Source organism: Xiphophorus maculatus, chromosome 3 (genome assembly GCF_002775205.1).
Source record: "Xiphophorus maculatus strain JP 163 A chromosome 3, X_maculatus-5.0-male, whole genome shotgun sequence".
NCBI classification, from domain to species: Eukaryota; Metazoa; Chordata; class Actinopteri; order Cyprinodontiformes; family Poeciliidae; genus Xiphophorus; species Xiphophorus maculatus.
The window spans coordinates 12,768,784-12,790,572 of NC_036445.1; the positions used below are offsets into that span (position 1 = coordinate 12,768,784).

At 43.5% G+C, this 21,789-nt stretch overlaps 1 protein-coding gene across 3 annotated transcripts; it reads left to right on the forward strand.

Annotated features, from left to right (window-relative positions):
- Nucleotides 1-262: 262 nt before the first annotated feature.
- LOC111608126 lies at nt 263-11,320 on the forward strand. 3 transcript variants are annotated; one of them, XM_023331042.1, is made up of 11 exons: nt 263-591; nt 2,285-2,507; nt 3,099-4,084; nt 4,284-4,424; nt 6,702-6,782; nt 7,448-7,564; nt 7,735-7,884; nt 7,950-8,102; nt 8,732-8,857; nt 9,604-9,795; nt 10,746-11,320. In XM_023331042.1, the coding sequence occupies exons 2-11, from the start codon at nt 2,333-2,335 to the stop codon at nt 10,848-10,850; spliced, it is 2,226 nt and encodes a 741-aa protein (XP_023186810.1). In that variant the 5' UTR covers nt 263-591; nt 2,285-2,332; the 3' UTR covers nt 10,851-11,320. The 3 variants fall into 3 exon arrangements, with proteins under 3 accessions (XP_023186810.1, XP_023186812.1, XP_023186811.1); XM_023331044.1 differs by having other exon boundaries at nt 264-591; nt 8,735-8,857; XM_023331043.1 differs by lacking the exon at nt 263-591 and adding an exon at nt 647-1,067.
- Nucleotides 11,321-21,789: the final 10,469 nt, after the last annotated feature.

Consider the following 21,789-nt stretch of genomic DNA (forward strand, 5'->3'; position numbering starts at 1 on the left):
ATCACATGAACCATCCTGTATGATTAAAACACAGGTCCGCATGCCACATGATGGCGCTGCGACAAAATGTGTGGTTGTAATTTTTAATAAAGGTTTTAAATCAAAATCTTTTTTTTTTTCAAAACGTTTATTTTCTTAAGTTCCAGAAAAAAATCCTCTGCAGGTAAAACAGATAAAACTGTAAACAACGTTAGACTAATAAGTTATCATGAGTGATAAATGATCTAAACTACACAGAAAGAAAAGTTGAAAACCTTTAATAAAGTATATTTACAGTCCAAACCACGCGCGTGTCTCTGTGGAGCTGAGATTTGAACACGTGAGCGCTCCCGCTCGGACAGGTGTGACCAGTGACGTCAGAAAGGTGACTCCCCCTCCAGTCCCTGTCAGCTCCGGTGTGTCGCAACGCGGCTCCTCTTCAGTCGGTTCCGGAGGTCCAGATTTGTCCCGCGGCTCTCGGTTCTGCTCAGACCGTTTTCCGGCTCCGCTCTCCCTCCTGACGTCATGTGTGATGAAGACTATCGGTCCTCGCGCGGACACTGAAACCGTGACCCCGGGCTGAGCGCGTGAGTCCTCGGGACCACTTCAAAGGTACGTTCACCGCTGCGCTTCAAAATAAAAGCTGGGAATGTGTTTGTGAAGCTTTGCAGCAGTTAGAGCGACCGGAACCGAACCGAACCGGGTTGCGCCGCTGTGGGTTATAAATAGCAGCAGACACAGAGGAAAGTTCAGCCGTTTCCAAAGTTTTCTTTCGGGATTCAGGAACGTGTTGCTTTAAATGTCTCCGCCCTGAGCTCATGTTTTCCTGTCCGGACCGCGGACAGCCTGGTCCGGTCCGGTCCGCCGGGCTGTGGAGTCAGTGACAGCGTGGCTAAGGACGACGTGTCCCGCCCTGCGGGGAAAACATCCTGCAGCGGCTCGAACATCCAGGAAGAGACCGGAGAGCCGGGAGTCTGAGCTCATGTCAGCATTCCCTCTGAGTTTTCCAGCTCAGCATCAACTCAGAGCTGCTTTATGGAAAACGGCTCAGTCCAAGTCCAGCAGCGGAGATTCCCGAAGCTAACCAGGTTTATAACGCAGATTTCTGATGAACTGAGACAGAAACCAGTCTGATCTGGGTTCTGTTTATGACTTTTGTGTTTTCTTTAGATTGTGTGAGGAAACTGGGATCTGAACCCAGAACCCGCAGAAATCCCTGCAGCCCTGGGATTGTGTCGCTGTTCTAAAGAGAAAACAGGATTATCTTAAAACTTCGCAACAGTCTTCAGATGAGAGTTAAATGTCAAACATGCTTTTTGGCCTTCATTATGGTGTCAACCAGAAAAACCTGAAATGTTCTCTTCAGGTTGATGGTGAGGTTTTCCTTCCAGCAAACTATCAGTTTTAGTTTGCATAAATGAGCTCTGATCTGTCATTCTGATGGAGATTGGCTGAGATTTGAAGCTCTAGATTTAGTCCATCTAGATTCAACCTTCATTTCTAATCCTGAATAGAGATGAAGCTGAAATGAGCTGATATGATAGTTTAGGCTGATATTGATATTCGATACTTAAGTTGCTGTTGTGGTTGTTAATCCATATTTACCAATGTTATTTAAATTTTCCTGTTCTTTCAGCACCATGACGGAGGGATCACTCCACTGACGGTGCTTCTGTGTTTCAGTTTAAATCAGTCTTGAAAATCAACGTTTCTTGTTGGTATAATTGGGCCAGTTTCATTTACCGATGTGTTAAAATATTGTGAACTTCGGCTGATACCGATACTGACGCATCGCTGGACCTGAAACATGGGCCAGAACTGAACAAACAAGATCCTGTTGAACTCGATATTAATTCAGATTTGACTTGTTTTCGACGATCTTAATTACATCCTGGCTTTTCTGAATGGCTCCAAAAATTATCTTATGAAATATCCCTGCCATCCCCAAACTATCATGACTGCTTCTGTTTGTTTACTCTGAACTCATGTTTGGTCTCTAGAGGTTCTGCATCTGCCATCTGAAGGGGTGTGTGTGTGTGTGCGTGTGTGTGTGTGTGTGTGTGTGTGTGTGTGTGTGTGTGTGTGTGTGTGTTGCTCCTGCCGTGTGGCTCGACATCACATCCTGTACGACCAAACTTGTTAGATCTATGATTTTTAACATCATGCGTCTCTCAGGTTTTGAAAATCAACTGACAATTTTAAAATGTTGCTGTGTGAAGAAACCAGTTTACGTGGTTTTGTTTGGTCCATTTGGGATCGTGGTTCTGATGTCGACTAATTCTGTAAATTCTGCTGACATCCACAGAGAAGTCTCCATATTTGTTGGACCCTGAAAGCTGTCGCCATCTGCGCCATGATGTCCAGCACAAGGAAGAACGAGCTGTGCCGAATATGCGGCGGTAGTCTCCAGGGAAACCAACGCCGATGGCTGTTTGCGGCCCAGAACAGGAGGAACGATCAGCCCGTTACCCCAACCGGGTCAGTGAGAGGCGGGAGCCTGACCCGGTCCACTCAGAGCAGTCCCTGGGGTGAGTCTGGAGAAAACAGACATGTCCTCCATGCCTGGGAGGCACCGATACAATATCTGAGGTTTAGTATCGGCCGATACTGATCCGATACAGAGAAACAGCTGAACTGATTTAAAACGTTTCTTTTTTTAACATAAATACATAAATATTCTGAAGTACAGATTTATTTAATAACTCTGCACCAGTTCAGCTCAGGTTAATACACCAGTAGCTTCACAAACTGGTTTAAATGTAAAAGCAACTTTAGTCCTTTCAGCCAATAGAAAATAAATAATAAAGAAACTGAAACTGATCAAACCAACAGATTCACAACCAGACATGTAAAAATAAACAGCAACAAACTTTCTTTCAAATGTCTAAGAAAATACAATTATGAATTCTAAATATAATCCAAAATAAATAACAAAGCACAACGTCGCTCAGAGCGCAAAGCATAGAATTAGATTGGATAGATCTGCCCTCGTGGATCGGACACATCGTCACTGATACTCCATCTAGAAATTATTCAGTATCAGAACCGATACAGATATCGGATCGGTGCATCTCCACTCCACCCTGCGTTCAGGAAATAAATCTGTTGTTTGTTCACAGGCAGCACGTTGTCTCTGGGCTCCTCCGGGTCTCTGTCCCGGTCCCAAGTGTCCCTGAGCTCCCCGTCCAAGTCTGTGGACATTCTGGCTGTTCTGACCCACATTCTGGGACAGTCGGTACCGAGGAAAGGCAGAACCGGAGAGTTTGTGTGCGGCAAATGTGTTTCTGCTTTGGAGCGAGTGTTCAAGTTCGACACGGTGATCGCCCGGGTCCAGGTTCTTTCGTCTGAGCGGCTTCAGAAGCTGACCCAGGAGCGGGACAGGATCCGGCAGTGGGTCCGGCAGAACTACCGGCAGAGACACCCGCAGGAGCTCCGGAACCGGAGCAGCGCCAGCGAGGAGGACAGTGAGGCGGAGAAGGAGGGCTACCGGGAGATGCTGAAGGACAACATGGCTCTGTCGGAGTACGAGTGCTGGTCCGAGAAGTGGGACACGTGTCCGTACTTCATCAGAACCGGTAAGCGGTGCCGGAAGGGCAAAGGCTGTGAAGGCTGCGACTCTTTACGGGTTTCTGATTCAAACTACGAGTCGGTCTGCGGGATTCCTCGCCACATGCCCTTCTCCCCGTTGGAGCTGACCCGGGACAAGTCCCGGAGCATGCCGCTCCACTGGCACGGCGTTCCCAGGTCCAGCCCGCCGTCCCTGACCGGGTCCAGCCTTTCGCTCCGGCCGCCTTCTCGCACAGAGTCCGTCCATTCGCTGGACACTCTGGACGGCAACGACCTGTTCTGTTCCCCCGGTGACCAGTCGGTTAGCTTTGTGCTATCAGAGCTGAGGAGCATCGAAGGGAAGCCGCTCAGCTCGCCGTCTGGAAGTAAGATCCCAGTGCTGGGCCGGAAGGGCGGGAAAAACCCCGGGCCGGCGTCACCTGGGGTCAGCCGGGTTCTGAACTTTGGGGTTCTGGAGAACGGAGGAGGTCAGGCGGAGGAGGAGGACGGAGACGTGCTGACAGAGCTGAGGGACGAGTACATGCCGCTGCACCGAGAGGTGAGGCTCCATCAGGCGTAGCAGCGCGATGTGTTGGTGGTTTTCCAGGGACAGTCACTGATCTGAGTCTTTTTAGCTGGAAATTAGCATTTTTATATCAATATTTAAAAAACATTAGTTACTTTATCATTTTAACCAAAATTATAAAAATCCTCTGCCATTTGGACCGCCTGATCCAAGAGAACCTCTGTGATTCCAGAACAGCACCGGCCGGCTTCAGAGTGCGGTCAGGCACCTCCGAGCCCAACTGGACCAGGCCGGGACCCGGATCAGAACCCTGGAGGCCGAGCTGAGACGGGCCGGACCGGATCAGGTCAACGGATCGGAGGACCTGGGCTTGGTAAGAACCGACCTTCAACACTCTTTATGTGTCTGCTTTTCAGAAGAAGACTGGATTAGCAGAGATTATTAGAGATTATTAGAGATTAGTTATGTTGATCGTGGAGATTTGAAGCAAGAAGAAACCAAAACAACTGAACTGAGATCAGTGATCACTAAACTGTCAGGTTTTCTACAACAATCTGTCCAGAAAACATTTAAACTTCATACAGCAGAAAACAGAGGAATATCATAAAACAAACAGAGAAAAAATCAAAATACGTGTTGAAGCAACGAGACACAGATCTGTTTCTGAAAGGTTGAGGAAAAGCTGCTAAGTTCATGGAAACATGACTGAGGAGCAGGATGACCTTTGACCTTCTCATGGTGAGCCTAAATGTTTTACGGCCTTCCTCACGTCTCGCCTCCACCTGTCAGCAGTTCTCCAGAAACTTCCTCCCTGCATGTTTGCTCAGCTCTGACCGTCGGCTCCAGTTAAAGTGAATAATTTCTGGATGTTTCAGTGATTCAGGTCTCGCTTCTCAGCTTCATTACAAAGTAAAAGCCTTTTCAGGTGATTTCAGCAGATTAAACATTGCAGTTTACGGCTCTAATTATAGATCCGCGTCCCGCCCTGGTATGTCAGCAGCTCTGAACCTTTTGATTCGGCTGGACAAGCAGGTTTATGGGAGTCAGCTGGCAAACAGCCTCGTGAAGCAATCAGTGTGAAGATCGGCGCTGTGAAAGCAGCGCGGGGCGTGTCATCAGAGCTGCAGGTGCACACGCAGGCCGGCGCTGTGAGGAATCCACCCGGACCGGTGCAGTGGCCCCGGGGCCCCTCAGCTGATCAGAACCGGATCAGTCAGACCGACGAGCCGCTGCAGGTTCAAACCAGCAGGGAAGCTGCTTTCATAACCGATGGCTTCCACTCAGGGAAAATCTCATTTTATTGTGGTGTTAAAAAGCTGCAGGAGTTTTCCTTCAGGATGAGTCGGAACACCAAACCTTCACTGAGCCTTGACTTTATCTCTAAACGTTTCAGATAAAAGGTCTGAGGAGGGAAAACCTTTCCTGTTTAGACTCAGATTCCAGATCAATTTAAAACATGAAAGTTGGGGCGTGCCGTGGTGGCGTAGTGATTAGCGCGACCCGTATTTGGAGGCCTTGAGTCCTCGACGCGGCCGTCGCGGGTTCGACTCCCGGACCCGACGACATTTGCCGCATGTCTTCCCCCCTCTCCTTCCCTGTTTCCTGTCAGCCTGCTGTCATATAAGGGACACTAGAGCCACTAAAGACCCTGGAGGGGTAAAAAAAAACATGAAAGTTGGTGGGAGATTACTAATACAATCAGCCATCAAATGTGTTGTTATATATTATTTTAGCCATAATTAACTTAAAAGCTTAAGTCTTACATTAATGTATCTAAAATTAAGCCTTTTAAAATGTCTTAATTTCATAAAATATAGAAGTTGGCCTTCGGGTCTTAAATTGTTCTGTGGCTCGAGCCGTTTGATGCTTCCTGTAGCTAGCTGCTAAAATTCGCTGGTTAGCTTTTTGGTGTTCAACAAACTGATGGGCTGAACACACAGAGCGACCAATCACAGCCCAATGTATCACAGGCTTCAATGTCATTGGTCGCTTGTCTGAGGACGGCTAGCGGTCGTGGCCTCATCATGCTAGCTCTGTAGGAAATGACTGGAGAGGGCGCGACCTCCGCCGGCTGGACGATTCATCAGACGCTTTGATTTATAGGGTTTTTAGGTCTTTACATGAATTAAATCTGGCACTAAAATGTCTTAAATTTGAGTTTGTGAAACCTGCAGAATTCCAGATTTATCTGTAAAAACAGCCTTCACATTTAAACTGATCAGTATTTACATTAGTTTAAATTTCAGCCTGAATGTTTTTATTCTTTATTCTTCATGTTGACTCCATGTCTGCATGGATTCTCTCCGGCTTCTGCTGCTCAGCTAACGGCTCTGTGAATCATTATGAATGTTTGGTCGCTTTCTGTGAGTCTTAAATTTTGTTCAGAGTCTGATCTGACACACACACACACACACACACACACGCACACACACACACACACGCACACACACACACACACACACACACACACACACGCACACACACACACACACACGCACACACACACACACACACAGATGAGTTTGTTTTGACCCGGTTCTGCCACCAGATATCCATATTTTACTGCAGGTTGTTGATGATTTCCTGTTCTCACTTCCTGTTTTCCTTCTCCAGTGTCTGAAATCAAATCGTTCTTCTTCTCTCCCTCCAGCTGACCCCGGAGGGCAGCGGCGGCGCCTCGGTGCTGCAGAGCCTCGGCCACGCCCTGCACAGCCGGGAGCGACTGATCCAGGTGTGTGAGGCCGGCCGGGTGGGTCCGGTGGGTCCAGTTGATCCTCCGCTCCGGCTCAAAGGCCACAGGAACGTTGTTTGCTGTGGAGCTGCAGGGGGGCGGAGCTTCTGCTGCTGGGGGTTAATGATCCACCAGGACTTTGTTTGACTTATTGTGGGCAGACCTAACCAAACAGCTGACCTTTGACCTCTGCTTTCAGCTGGTTTTAGAGAGAATGTTAAAGAAACGGAGAGTTTATTTAGAGGAGATGATTTTTCTGCTGACCGGTCCAGTAAGCAGCCGTCTGCAGTTTGGTGCTGTGGGTCGGTTCCAGAGCAACCGGCCCACAGCACCACTCATCCTCCACTCTGCCTAACAGCTGGCTCTACATGCACATCCACTGCTGGGATCTGGATTCTGCTGCCAAACCAGTACCAGGAAACTGGATCAGAACCAGAACCAGAACCAGTGTTTGGTTTTTCTGCTCCTCACATTGAAACAAACTCTCAGATGTTCTCAAACTGCTGCTTCTTTTAAATCGGGACTGAAAACATTTTTTCCTTCCAGCAACTTTTGAACAAAGACAAACTGTTTTATTTGATCTGTTTAGTTTTATTCTGTCAGCTGCTGAAGCACTAACGGACAGAACCCTGACCTGGACGCGTTTCTGTGTTTCTGCCTCTCAGGAGTGTTTGGTTCTGATCCGAAGTCTGTGTGTGGAGAGCGGAACCGGCGCCGAACTGGGAACCCGGCTGACTGGGAAGCTGCTGGAGACGCTGAAGGAACTGCTGTCTGATAACAAGGTCAGAGTCGAGGTCGTCTGATTGGCTTCAGGGCCGAGTCGGCTAACGGCCCACAGACGGCGGGTCGCTGTGACCTCCAGGCTGGAGGTCACACGGGTCAGCTGGACCGGGACGGAGATGAGGCGTCTCTGCTGATCCGTCCTGATGTTTCGTCCTCGTCTGTCCTTCAGGTTGCCTTGGAGACTCTGAGGTCTGAAGCCACTGAGGCGGAGAGGAGCCTGGCGGCAGAGGTGGAGGCGCTGAGACGAGCCGGACGGGACCGTGAGGCAGACCTGGACACGCTGAGGACGGTTCTGCAGAGCAGCCAGGACGTGGTCGACGTGAGGACAGACGAGTTTTGTAGACGTCCAGGTCTGGGCCGAGCTGAGCGTTGTTCCGTCTGCAGGAGCTCCGGGCGTCTCTGAAGGACAGGGAGCGCCAGCTGGACGAGGCGGAGACGCAGCGGGAGCTGTGGAGACGGAGGGACGCCGCCACCGCCGCCGTCCTGAAGGACAAGGACGCTCTGATCCTGAACCTCCAGCAGCGCCTGGACCACCCGGTGAGCAGATCCGGTTCTGGTCCAAACCTCTGTTTTTGCTGCGGTTCACTAGAGGTCTGTGTTCGTCTCCATGGAGACGAGCCGACGCCTGTAGCGTCTGAGGCTGGAGCCTTCAGTCCTCTCTGTGGAACCAGACAGGAGTTCAGCTGGTCTGGAGATGACCTCTGACCTCTGACCTTTACCAGGAGCTGCTTCTATGCAAAAATTCAAGACCATACCAAGCATTGTAGTCTTGTTTTCAGTACAAAAATATTTTTTCTTATTATAGAGATATGGTTAATATAATAGAGAAATGGTAACAATAATTTGCCAGTGGAACTGAAAACCAGCTCCTACATTTTGCTGAAAAGTTTCCCAGAAGTTAGTTTTTATTTGAAATGTTTTATATTTCTATTTGCAGTAGAAACCAGACAGAAATAGTTGTTAATATTTAGTGTTTTTACAGTGCAGTGTCATCGCTCTCAGCATCGGGTTCTTATCAGAATCTGAGCGGCTCGGTCCGATCTCTAAGAACTGCTGGGTTCTGTTGTGCTTCTGCACTGGTTGCAGTTCAAACCAGTAAAACCAGAAAACATTTTTATTTTCATCCTAAAACTTCTAAATCTTCTCCTCTCTCTCTGATTGGTCAGCAGTCGACAGGAAGTGAAGCGCAGGCGGCAGCTCCGCGGGAAACTGCAGAGGAAAACAGCGCCACCTTGTGTGAAGAGGTCACCAAGCTGAGTGCAGCTGTGCAGGCGTCGCAGGATCTGCTGCAGGTTCATGACCAGGATTAAACATTTCTAAACTCTGAAAATATTTAAACACGACAAGCAGGCAGAAACTGCTCAAACCTGAAGGCTTTATGTGGATTTACCTAAATATTCTGACTTTATGAATAGGAAGTGAATCATTTTACCACTAAATGCAAAAATACAAAGATTTTAACAACCAGAAAATAAAGTTAAATGGAGCTTAAATCATGAATAAGAAGCAATAAAATGTGTAATTACAAAACTAGTTGCTTAAATCTGGGATGAAAATATTGATTATGATAAATCCACATTTTCCTGAACCTTTTCTTCAGGGGTGTTCAATGTGTGGCCCGGGGGCCATTTTCCCTCGTTAGCTTTCCTCGAAGACACCGTCAGGTTTCAGGATGTTGGATGCTTCCCCGAGGATGTGAAAGGATCCGGGTCAGTCGGGCTCCACTCAGCTGGCCACAGAGACACCCATGGTGCCTGGGCAGATTGTTCAGCTCCAAGCCATTAAAATGATCTGAAGATTGATATAAAATAAGAAAGAATCAAATTAATTAATAAGATTTTGAAAAGGAGCAATAAGGTAGATAAAATAAAAACAAAGTCTGGTGATTTCTGAGATATTTGGGTGAAGCTGGCAGTTGGAAGGGAGTCACTGATGAACTAGAGTCTAAAAGTGAAAACTTCTCCAGTTTAAATTCAGCTGAAGGTTCAGCGCCATCTGGCTGCAGCCGGCGGCTCTGATCCCTCCGTCTCTCCATCAGGCTCAGCAGCAGAGCCACGCCCAGACGGTCAGCTCCCTGACGGCCCGGTTCCGGGACGCCCAGCAGCAGCTGAGGCGGGCGGAGGAGCAGCAGAAGAAGACGGACAGAGAGCGGCGGACGAGCCGAGAGGACGGCGAGCGGCGGGAGCGCCTGCTGAGGGAGAGTCTGCAGAAGAGAGACCGGCTCATCGAGGTACAGCACCCACTTCTGCCCTCTGGTGGCGCAGCTCTGAACTACACCTGATTCCTCACATTCTACAGAAAACACGCAGCTGTGGTTAAAACAATTAACAAACAATTAACCACTGATAAAACAATTAGAATGTTGTGAAGAAAGTTCACTACTTTAGTCCCTTACTTCATAAGGTGAAACCTGTATAAAAATGATTTCAAAAGTTTTAAAATATTTCTTTATTGCTTCCAAAAAGCCAAACTATCTTCCAAAGTGTGTGTATGCCAGCACATTACAGCCATTGGAGTTAGAAAAAATAGATAAATTACTGCCAAGAAAACTCAAAAAAATGTCTATGAAGAAAAAAAAATAAATTAAAATTTCTGGGCTGGAAAAGTCAAAAATTAGCTTGAAAAAAATCATGAAATTTATATTAATCTTAGAAATTTGAAAACAACTTGGGAAGATAGACTTTCTAAAGTTGAAAATTTCTGACTTTCGAAACTCAGAATCTCAGAAGTTTTCTAGAAAAAACAAATTTTGACTTTTACATCTGATAAATGTCCACATTTTTCTAGAAAATATCAGAGATTAGTCTAAACATTTTTATGCAAATGTATTCCTTTGTTCTCTATCTGCAGAGGCCTAAATACACCGTCGAATTTCTGAAATGTAGAAAAAGAGAAATCTAGGAAAAGGTCAGAGGTTGTTCAGGAAAACCTGAAGAACTGATGATTAATTTGGTTTTAGATAGATAGATAGATAGATAGATAGATAGATAGATAGATAGATAGATAGATAGATAGATAGATAGATAGATAGATAGCATTTATTGTCATTGAACAGAATTCAACGAAATTTCCATTGCATATATTATAGGAAAACAGAAAACAGATCTGGATCCGGATCTGGATTCAGTGTTTAGACTCTGTTCTGTTTAAACCAACTCTTGTTTCTGCTCTTCATGGCAGCAAATCCTGGTGGATGCAGAGGAGCGAGAGCGCCTCCTGCAGGATCTGCAGCAGAACCTGCAGAACAAGCGGGAGCCGGTGACGGCCGTCAAGCACACGCTGTGACGCAGCAGCTGTTTGGACCAATCAGGGACGGAGGAATCTGGACCAATCAGAGACGGAGGAATCGTTTGCACTTTGTTCCCCTCCTGATGTATTTATAGTTTTGACCTCCTGTGTTAAAGGAGCATTTCCACAGTTTCAGCTGAGCTTTGTGTGACTCAGATGATTAATACTTGAATTATTGATTGATTATTGAGTGATTCATTTTCAATGTTTCATTTCATGAGGTTGGAACGTTTCCATGGTTACTTAATGTCTGACAGGCTTAGGGTAATTTAAAGCTGCTTTAATGTTTCTATTTGTTTTAATCTGAAAGTCTAATTAAGTTTTAGCTGCTTTGATTTTTCTCATTTTTCTGTTTCCTTTGGATTTTTCTGTTTTCAGTGTTTAAGCACGCCACTGTTGCTCTGGGATTCATACTGGAAAATGTTTTTGTCTTTTTGGCTCAAGAGAATAAAAACCTCTGAACCGGATGAGTTTGAGTTTGAGTTGTTTTGGTTTGGAGTTACGTTTCCACCTTCATCTGGGTTTTGACCAAAAGATCCAACCTATTATTTTATTATCGAATCATCACTGGGCAACAATCTGATGCTTTGAGATGAAATGTTAAATATTAAAATTGGGGGGAAAGCTCCTTTAACTGTCATCGCCAAAAATGTTGTTCAAAAAGTCATTATTTAATCAGATCTGGTGAACCAGATGTTCTATCTGTGCTATCCTGTGGTTGTGCTCATGCGCACATCGATGCTACGTCACATACTGCTTACTCAGCAGATTTCTTATCAATACATCCAACCTGCCCACTAGCACCGACATTAATGGCTATCTATCCGCGCTACGGTAGGAAAATCTGAGAAGCAGCTTTGTGCATGCGTGACTCATTTAAAATGTGGACACAGAAAGGGGGTCAGTTCAGTTCAGTTCAAATGTAGTTAATCAAGAGCAGCACATTAAACAATGTTACATGTTTCCCCACAGTAAACTGTGCCCAGGTTTTCTAACCTCGGCACAAAATTAATTTCTTGGTTGTAGCTTTATTTAAAGACGATAATATCAAAAGTTAAAAATTCCTGTCGTATACACAGAATTTCTGCGACTATAAACAAGAAAAACATAAAAAGCTAATTCTCCATAACATTGTAGTTCAGTATAAATCAGTTTTCACATATTTGTTTATGTTTGTCCTTAATTTATTATCCAACAGAAAAATGGTGCAAAATGAATGAGAGCTCATAGTCGGAAATTACTATTCAGCAGCTCTTATTCTGGGTCAGCGTAAAGTGAAATGTACATTTTGAGTTTTAAAAAACCATATGAGTTTGTTATTGGCTTTTGATGGTTACATTTACAGATTTACCTGCAGAAAATTGATGGACGGGAGCTTTTAATTCAGAAATCTTCCCATTTGGCCTGAAACTTGTGTTTGTTTTGAACCAGCAATCAGAAAACATGTTTCTGTTACAGGACAGTTTACTGCTCTAATGGGTTTTAAATGTTTTCTCTGAAAAACACCAGAAATAAATCTCAGGCTCTGAAAGGGATGAAGGGAATATTTAAATCCACAAGGAGGCGTCCTGAACTGTCTTACACTGAAGACGGAGCATGAAAGAGAATTAAACCATAGTTACTGTTTTAGTATAATGTAGAAAATATGTGACATTAGTTACACACAGAAAATGTACATTTTATAACTATTTGTGGCTTATGATAGTATAAAACTATAGCAAACAAGCTCTTTACTCTATTATATTCTGCATTGTTCAATGCACTGAGACTGCTATGAGTTCATTTAGTTCAGAAACATCAAACAACAAAAAGTTCATGATTTAAATTAAATTCAAGCTGAACATTTAATTAAGATCTGTTGACTTATATTTGCAAAAAAAAAAAAAAATCAAGCATAAAGAAAAATTTATTTTACAAAACTGTATTTTACATTTCTAAATAAGCAAATTATGAATAAATTTATATTATTTAAAGATGGATCAGGGTCAGATAGTGAAGAGTTTTAATAAATTCATGGCATATTTAAATAATTATTACATAAGTTATTGTCATTTGACACTTTTCACTAAAAATGTGTATGTATGTATATATATATATATATATACATTTTTACTGTTTCTCTACATTTTTCTAAAACTGAATTAGTTCTTAGAAAAATTTACATTTTTATATTTTGAAAACTTAAAAATAATCTTCAGTCCTACATTATAAAAAAACAAATAAAATTTTTTGCTGTTTCTCTAAATTATTCTAAAAATATATGAGGGTTAGATTATGAATGCAACATATAGCGCTATTAACATGAGTTTTATTAGAGGTTTAGATTGTTTCTTTGCAGTTGGTCAAGTTTTCAGGTTTAGTTTTACAGTGTTTGGACTGGAAAATTTCAAATCTGACAAAAGTTGCGAATGGCGCAAACGTCTGTATGTATGTTCATGTTATTTGTTTGAAATAAAGTTTTTTTAAAAAGTTGCGAATGGCGCCATTTTTGTTATTAATGAGCGTGGCGCGCATGCGTCATGCTGTATAAAAAATATGACGCAACGTCTACATGGGCGTTTGTAAAAAAACGCTACCACCCGCCACACGGAGACACAGAACTGTCGGTCTGGTATTCATGAACTTTAGGAGCTGGACCTTAAAAATGATATTTTCTGATCTCCCAAGACGCGGAGTCCGAGTGGACGGGACTAAAAGGACTGAAACGTTTGTGGATCCGATTGAAATCGTGTCAGTGTTCATCGAGGCCGATTGTTGCCTTGTACTGACCTGCCAGTAGGCCGCGGGAGCGCCATGTTTGAAATCGCTGCGTTGGCTATTCGGTAAGTCATTTTTCGGATACCTTATTCTAAGTTGTTTGTCTTTAGTGGCATAGGAACCGGGACGTGTCCCTTCCAATATTGGAGACAGGCGCATTTGTCCCACTCAATCATTTTACCGCAGTTGCGAAAATTATTTGATTTGGAAATCTTCCGCTCGCGTGCTTTTATTTTGAAGGCCTTCAGCACAGCACTTCCTCCCCCTCTGATCGGCTCAAAGAGGCAGAAACTCAGTATGAACCAGTAAAACAGTCAATCTGGAATGTTGGTGTGAATATCTTGTAGTCAGTTTACATTCATATAATCAACCAAATCTTTTTGGTTAAGGCGTTTTAATTCTGGAATAGACACACTCACACACATTTAGTTTATTGGAATATGTATTAACTTATTACTTCTTAAATAAATTAAACTATTTTATTATGAGAAGAGTAGGTCAGGGGAGAGGTAGAAAGGCAGGTGGAGCTTCAGGGTGTGAAGAAATATAAAACATTTTGGTTTTTTGCATCAGTTTGTGTTTGTCAGCCTTTTGAGAGCCATGGCTCATGTTGGACTGGAAAGTGAGACATGAAGTCACTGGATGCAGGACTGGAAAGTGAGACGGCACAGAGTTATCAGTGAGGAGCTAAGGTGTCTGTTAGATGTGAAAAGCATCATTTTTAATAATATTTGTAGGACAAACTGTTGCACTGATGTAGAGAGTTGTTCAAGAAGAACAAAGCTTATCTTTTAGATTTTATTTTGTTGGTCAAACTGCTGTACTGAGTGTAAAACTGCTGAGTCCCATTTTACTGTTTTTACTTTAGAAACAGAATCAGTTCAATTGCCAGTCAACTGATATCAATGCATTTTTGACCAATGAAATATATCAAAATCTTGTGTTTATCTCATTAATTGTGAAGCAAATGATAAAGTGAGTTTTCATCCTGGAAGTCATTATATTTCATTAAAGACTCAAACTATTTTGTTCAAAAGGAAGTGGAAGAAGATGTTTTTAGGGCAGTTTGATAAAACATATAAACACATATGATATATAGTTAATTTATTACCAGGGATGGCATAGTTACTTTGAAAAAGTAACTTGAATACTGGATGAAAAATCCATCAGTTAGAAAATGTGCATCTGTTTTCCCTCCATCGTTTCTGTTTGTGTCTCTGGTTTTACACATGAAACGTAACTCCCCAAGGAAAAGCAAGAAGGCAACAATGTGTGTTTACTAAAAATATTACAAATATAGTAACACACAGTGACTTGGATACATAACTTTAATCTGATTATTGGATTGTAAATAGTAACACGTTACAAGGGATCAGATTAGAATAATGTGTTGATGACACCATTGTTTGACATTTCTGCTCAAGATATTTACGGACCTGTCAGGTTTCCATATGTGTCCCTCCCAATGATAAACTCGTTCCTACGCCCTTGGTTAGTGAAGCCATTTTTTGTGTCTAAACAGAGCAGCACACAAGGAGAGACCCGACCACGGCCTCTCAGCGGCGGTTTGTTTGGTCGCTGACGTCCCTGAAACATCCGAGGAGATATAGTGGCATCTGGAGCTAGCAGTTGATCGATTATGGATTTACTACAATCAAGCTGAGGATTCCCTTCAATCAAGCTGAGGATCGCTTCCGTCAAGCTGAGGAATCGCTACAAGGTGCCTGGCGGATCCGCCCAACCCATCAAAGGTTGGTTAAGTCAAAGAACTGTTCCAATGGCGGGTCCAGAAGACATCTCAGGGTAGGAGCTGTTGGGGTTTTGCTACGCTGCTGATGCTAACGCTGTTTGTTGAAGGCCAGAGCTAGGCCTCCTGCTGCTGGTTTTGTTTGATTCTCTGCTGAGAGTCAATGAGCTGAGAAGGATCTGCTGCTGTAAATCCTTCTGTCTTTGGGTTTTTAGTGTTTGAAGCAGTTACTGTGGTCTTGTGACCTGTTCAGGTTTAGGTGTAACTAGAATCTGATATCTGCAATCTTAAGTTCCTGGCTTAAAGTCAGTTGTGATGTGAAAGAAAGATGGCTGCCAAGGACTTGGCAAGTACAGTTTAGATGCTGTAGGAAATTATTCAGCTTAGGCTTTGTAAATATCACTAATAAACCTTGATAACATACAGTGCCTACTTATTAGTACCAATATAATGTGGCTGTTATTAGCATAGCTGCATTGGGATAATATTTATCTTTCCAATGAGTATCAAATATGTTTTTGGGTGACCATGAGGTCTTTATATTTCAACATACATAAATTTTTACCATTTTTTGTACCTACTTAATATTTAGTTTGAAATGTAGGGTCCATACTTTAATAATTCAATAACTCAAACAAATTTAATTTACGTTCAATTTAAATGTGAAAACCGGTTAGTTTTTGCGCCGAAACAACGCGTGGCCTCGTGCATTTCATCATGCAACTTCATTTCTTCTGGACGACGACGGACAACGGAGGGATCTCCTGGAGCTGCAGGTCGGAGGTCACAGAGGTAATGTTCACACTGTAATCCACCATCTCTTATTCGCAGGTTTTCAGCTGAACTCCATGTTTTCCTTCTGGAGAGGATCGACTGGGACCTGTCCTTCAGTGTTTATGTTTGTTTTAACCCATTTTCTATCCTAGACTAAGCAACCGGTGGACCTTGTGTTGCAAATAACTTTTTTTCTCAGATGAAGCCACCAAAGGAGCTTCTACTACAACTAACTCTATTTTCTCCTATAGAAACACTCCTGGAGCAGCTCTTTTTCTTTTTCTGTCTCTTTCTTTATTCTGTCCTTTCAAATCCTCCGGGGGTCGTGACAGATGGCCTTTCATACAGAACCAACTTCTGGTTCTGCTGGAGGGTTCTTCCTGTTAAAGGGAAGTTTATCCTCTCCACTGTCACTACATGCATCCTAAATATGAGGCATTGATTTAGCTTACTTAACTTTTAACCAATTTAAATAATTGGTGCAGTGTTAGCCTCATTTTGGAAAGTCTTCCTGTTAAAGGGAAGGTTCCTCAACATGAGGTATTGCTTAAGCTTTGATAACCAATTTTTATTCTTTATTTTTTGGAAAGTCTTCCTGTTAAAAGGAAGTTTTCCTTTCTACTCTCACTACATGCATGTTCATTTTGAGGCATTGCCAAAGCTTACTTGTGTAACTTAACAAATTTAAATTGGTGCAGTGATAACTTATTTTGGAAAGTCTTCCTGTTAAAGGGAAGTCTTTACTCTCCACTGTCACCAGATGTATATTCCGTACAAGTCATTGCTTTAGCCTAACTATTAACCAATTTAAATAATTGATCTAGTATCAATCTTATTTTGGAAAGTCTTCCTGTTAAAGGGAAGTTTTTACATTCTTGCTGCCATGTGGATCCTCAGTAAGAGGCACTGCTTAAGCTTATTTATAATGAATTTATGTAACTGGTGCAGTGGTAATTTTCCTGGAAGTCTTCCTGTTAAAGGGAAGTTTTTCCTCTGCACCGTCACCACATGTAGCCTCAACATGAGGCATTGCTTAAGCTTTCATAATGTTTAGCCAATGTGTGATAGCTGGTTTTTATTTATTTTTTGGAAGTCTTCCTGTTAAAGGGAAGATTTTCCTTTCTACTCTCACTACATGCATGTTCATTATGAGACATTGCCTAAACGTATTTGTATAACTTAACAAATTTAAATTGGTGCAGTGTTAACTTCTTTTGGAAAGTCTTCCTGTTAAAGGGAAGTTTTTCTTCTCCACTGTCACCAGATGGGGTCCTCAATACGAGTCATTGTTTTAGCTTAACCTTTAACCAATTTAAGTAATTGGCACAGTAATAACCTTATTTTGGAAAGTCTTCCTGTTAAAGGGAAGTGTTTTTGGAAAGTCTTATCACGTGGCTCTTCAGTAGGAGGCATTGCTTAAGCTTACTTACTTGGTGCATTGTTCACTTTTTTTTGAAAAGTCTTCCTGATAAAGGGAAGTTTTTCCTATCCACTGTCGCATACAGCTTCAGTATGAGTCTCTGACTCAGCTTACTTAACTTTTAATCAATGTTTGATAACTGCAGTTTTTCTTTGTGGGAAGTCTTCCTGTTAAAGGGAAGATTTTTCTCCCCTGTCACCACATGCATCTTCAGTGCCTATGGTGGTGAATGATTGTTTTGAGATCATGGTTGAGAATTTAAGGCCTTCTCAACACCACATGGTATATGGACCGGGAAGATATGGTATATGGACCGGGAAGATATGGTATATGGACCGGGAAGATATGGAATATGGACCGAGAAGATATGGAAGCCGATCAACAGTTTTTGTTGAGATGGAACGATGACTCTGAAGACACCAGATGGCCTCGGACAGTGATAGGTAGGAGTGTGAATCCAAATCCAGGAAATGTGGTTTGGTACTTCCGTTTGCCACTCCTCAAGGCTATGAAGTCATCGGATAGGTTCAAGGAATTTGGTAACAGACAAGTACAACGAAGGGGTCGATCCATTCCATGCACAAATCTCCACACATGAAAAACACGGTAGGTTATTTGAAATGTAGGAGTTCTGATCTTAGTTACCAAGGGTACCCAAGATCCTTTTGGTTGCCCTTGGTAACTTTTTGTTAATTGAGGTAACTAAAGGTTGTGTGTTCAGTGTTTGTTTTCACACACAGTTTGGTCGGGTGTGTGAAAACAAATGCGACCATGTACCAAAGGGTTAGGGTTGCCCTTCGGTCGGGTTTGTATGAAAACGAACCCTCCCAACGGGTAAGGGGTTGGTTGCCCTTCGGTCGGGTTTGTGTGAAAACGAACCCTCCCGACGGATAAGGGGTTGGTTGCCCTTCGGTCGGTTTTGTGCGAAACGAACCCTCCCGACGGGTAAGGGGTTGGTTGCCCTTCGGTCGGGTTTGTGCGAAAACGAACCCTCCCAACGGGTAAGGGGTTGGTTGCCCTTCGGTCGGTTTTGTGCGAAAACGAACCCTCCCGACGGGTTTAAGGGGTTGGTTGCCCTTCGGTCGGGTTTGTGCGAAAACGAACCCTCCCAACGGGTAAGGGGTTGGTTGCCCTTCGGTCGGGTTTGTGCGAAACGAACCCTCCCGACGGGTTTAAGGGGTTGGTTGCCCTTCGGTCGGGTTTGTGCGAAAACGAACCCTCCCGACGGGTTTAAGGGGTTGGTTGCCCTTCGGTCGGGTTTGTGCAAAAACGAACCCTCCCGACGGATAAGGGGTTGGTTGCCCTTTGGTCGGTTTTGTGCGAAACGAACCCTCCCGACGGGTTTAAGGGGTTGGTTGCCCTTCGGTCGGGTTTGTGCGAAAACGAACCCTCCCGACGGGTTTAAGGGGTTGGTTGCCCTTCGGTCGGGTTTGTGCGAAAACGAACCCTCCCGACGGGTTTAAGGGGTTGGTTGCCCTTCGGTCGGGTTTGTGCGAAAACGAACCCTCCCGACGGGTAAGGGGTTAGTTCCCCTTCGGTCGGGTTTGTGCGAAAACGAACCCTCCCGACGGGTTTAAGGGGTTGGTTGCCCTTCGGTCGGGTTTGTGCGAAAACGAACCCTCCCGACGGGTAAGGGGTTAGTTCCCCTTCGGTCGGGTTTGTGCGAAAACGAACCCTCCCGACGGATAAGGGGTTGGTTGCCCTTCGGTCGGGTTTGTGCGAAAACGAACCCTCCCGACGGGTAAGGGGTTAGTTGCCCTTTGGTCGGGTTTGTGCAAAAACGAACCCTCCCGACGGGTAAAGGTGTGAAAACTAACCAACCAAACGTAGATTTTTCAGTCAACTATGTGTATGGGATCCACTGTGAAGATTACTGAAAAGGAAATTTAAGAGTCTCTTGAGTTTTTGAAAAGTGATGATTTCAGAGTTGCTGATTTAAGGTTGCAGGTTTAAGGGTTTGACCTTAAACCTGCAACCTTCCATCTCGTTGCCTTTCTGTCCTGTTGTCCTTCAGGAATCCTCCTGGATCATCTTCTTCTTTTTTTTTTGTCTCGGATTTCGCCCTTCATCGTCCTTCATCGTCTCCCATCGGCCGACAGAGGAAAAAGGCTGAACTTAAACTACAGTTGTTTTGATAAATGTGTTATCTTTTTTTTTTCTTTCTACCAAAATCTGGATTAGTCTTCAATCTGGTACTTTGGCCTCATCTTGCCATTGTTAGATTGTTGTTGTTTTTTTTAATGGACAATTTTGTTTAGAGACTTTATAATTTATTTTGTTTTGTTTATATATTTTAGATATATAAAATGTCTTCCAATTTCAGTGTTAAATGTAAGAATTTAATGTATGTTGATTTTTCAGAATGTGTTCTTGCGTCATTTTAGCGTTACCATGGTTATGGCATTTATTATGAGAAGGCTTAGACTGGTTTATTGTGATCTGTCTGTATTTATGCTGTTGTTTGTCATTTTCTGTTGTTTTTTTTCTCAGTTATTTTTCTCTCCATAGATTCGACACCTGGCCTGGCGTTCTGATTGGCTGTGGTTTTTACCTGGAGGAAGACATTGGCTGACATGATGCTGCCATCACCAAACTGTTCTCCCTCTCCTTTTCACTTCCATGAACATGGAAAGTTCTCCTGACCAGCTGACCTGTTGTGTCTCTGCTCTGTCTTCTCTCAGCTCCAGTCGGTCGTGGCAGATGGCTGCTGGTACTGAGCCCGGTTCTGGTTCTGTTGGAGGTTTCTTCCTGGTTGAGGGAAGTTCTTCCTCTCCAATGTGGCTACATGCATGCTCTGGATGAGGGACTGCTGTAAAGTCAACGACTTAACACAAGCGGTTTGCTGTCGCCCCCTGCTGGTCAGATGGAGTGAATGCTGTAAGTGATGACTCCATACAATCTGCTGGGTTTTATTTGGTACAAACTTTTTAAACTACTTTATAATTAACTGAGCTTATTGTACTAGCAATTGAAGTACATGTGATTGAACTAAAATTACTTCAAAGTGCATTGAGACGACATTTGTTGTGAATTGACAATATATAAAATTGAACTTTCAAACCAACAAATGAGCCCCACCAATAAACAATATAAAAAACCAAACAAAAACCCCAACAACTAATACAAGAAAGTTCAAAACCCTAAAAGTAGATACCAAAAGTAGATACCAAAACATTCAAACTCACAAAAGTAGATATCAAAAGGTTAGAAGCTTATAATTATAACGTTAATTCACAACAATGTTGTCGAGGCATTTCACGAAGTCATTTCAATTTAGTCAAATTACTGTTGATCCAAGTAATCAATTCATTAGGTTCAGTTAATTATAAAGTAGTTTAAAAAGTTTGTACCAAATAAAACCCAGCAGATTGTATGGAGTCATCACTTACAGCATTCACTCCTCCTGACCAGCAGGGGGCGACAGCAAATCGCTTGTGTTGAGTCGTTGACTTTACAACAGTCCCTCATCCAGAGCATGCATGTAGCCACATTGGAGAGGAAGAACTTCCCTCAACCAGGAAGAAACCTCCAACAGAACCAGAACCGGGCTCAGTACCAGCAGCCATCTGCCACGACCGACTGGAGCTGAGAGAAGACAGAGCAGAGACACAACAGGTCAGCTGGTCAGGAGAACTTTCCATGTTCATGGAAGTGAAAAGGAGAGGGAGAACAGTTTGGTGATGGCAGCATCATGTCAGCCAATGTCTTCCTCCAGGTAAAAACCACAGCCAATCAGAACGCCAGGCCAGGTGTCGAATCTATGGAGAGAAAAATAACTGAGAAAACAAAAGCTTTAGTTTCTAACTAAACTCATTGTTTAGTTAGAAACACCAGAGCGCCACCTTCTGGCCTCTCTCCAGATCAGTTCAGGTCAGAGAATGGAACTGTTTCTGGCTTTGTTTTTCCCCTCCGTGGGCTGCCACCTTATCGTGGTGGAGGGGTTTGAGTGTTTTCACACACAGTTTGAGAAGTTACAGAAGTTACTGCAGAACCTCAAGTGTTAAAGGAAGATTCGGCCCAATTAGAGTCACAAAATAAACATCAGAGAAAATATTGTAGCAATAATTAGAACCGCAGCAAAAAGCCAAACATGCCACAATGAAATGAACCAAAATGTTGAGCTTCATGCCTCTATTTGGGTCGGGTCTGCCGGGACAAACGGGTCCTAGGTGAGGGATCGGACCAAGAGCAGCCCAGAGATCGCTTAGAAATATAAACACAGAATGTTCCTGTTTAGA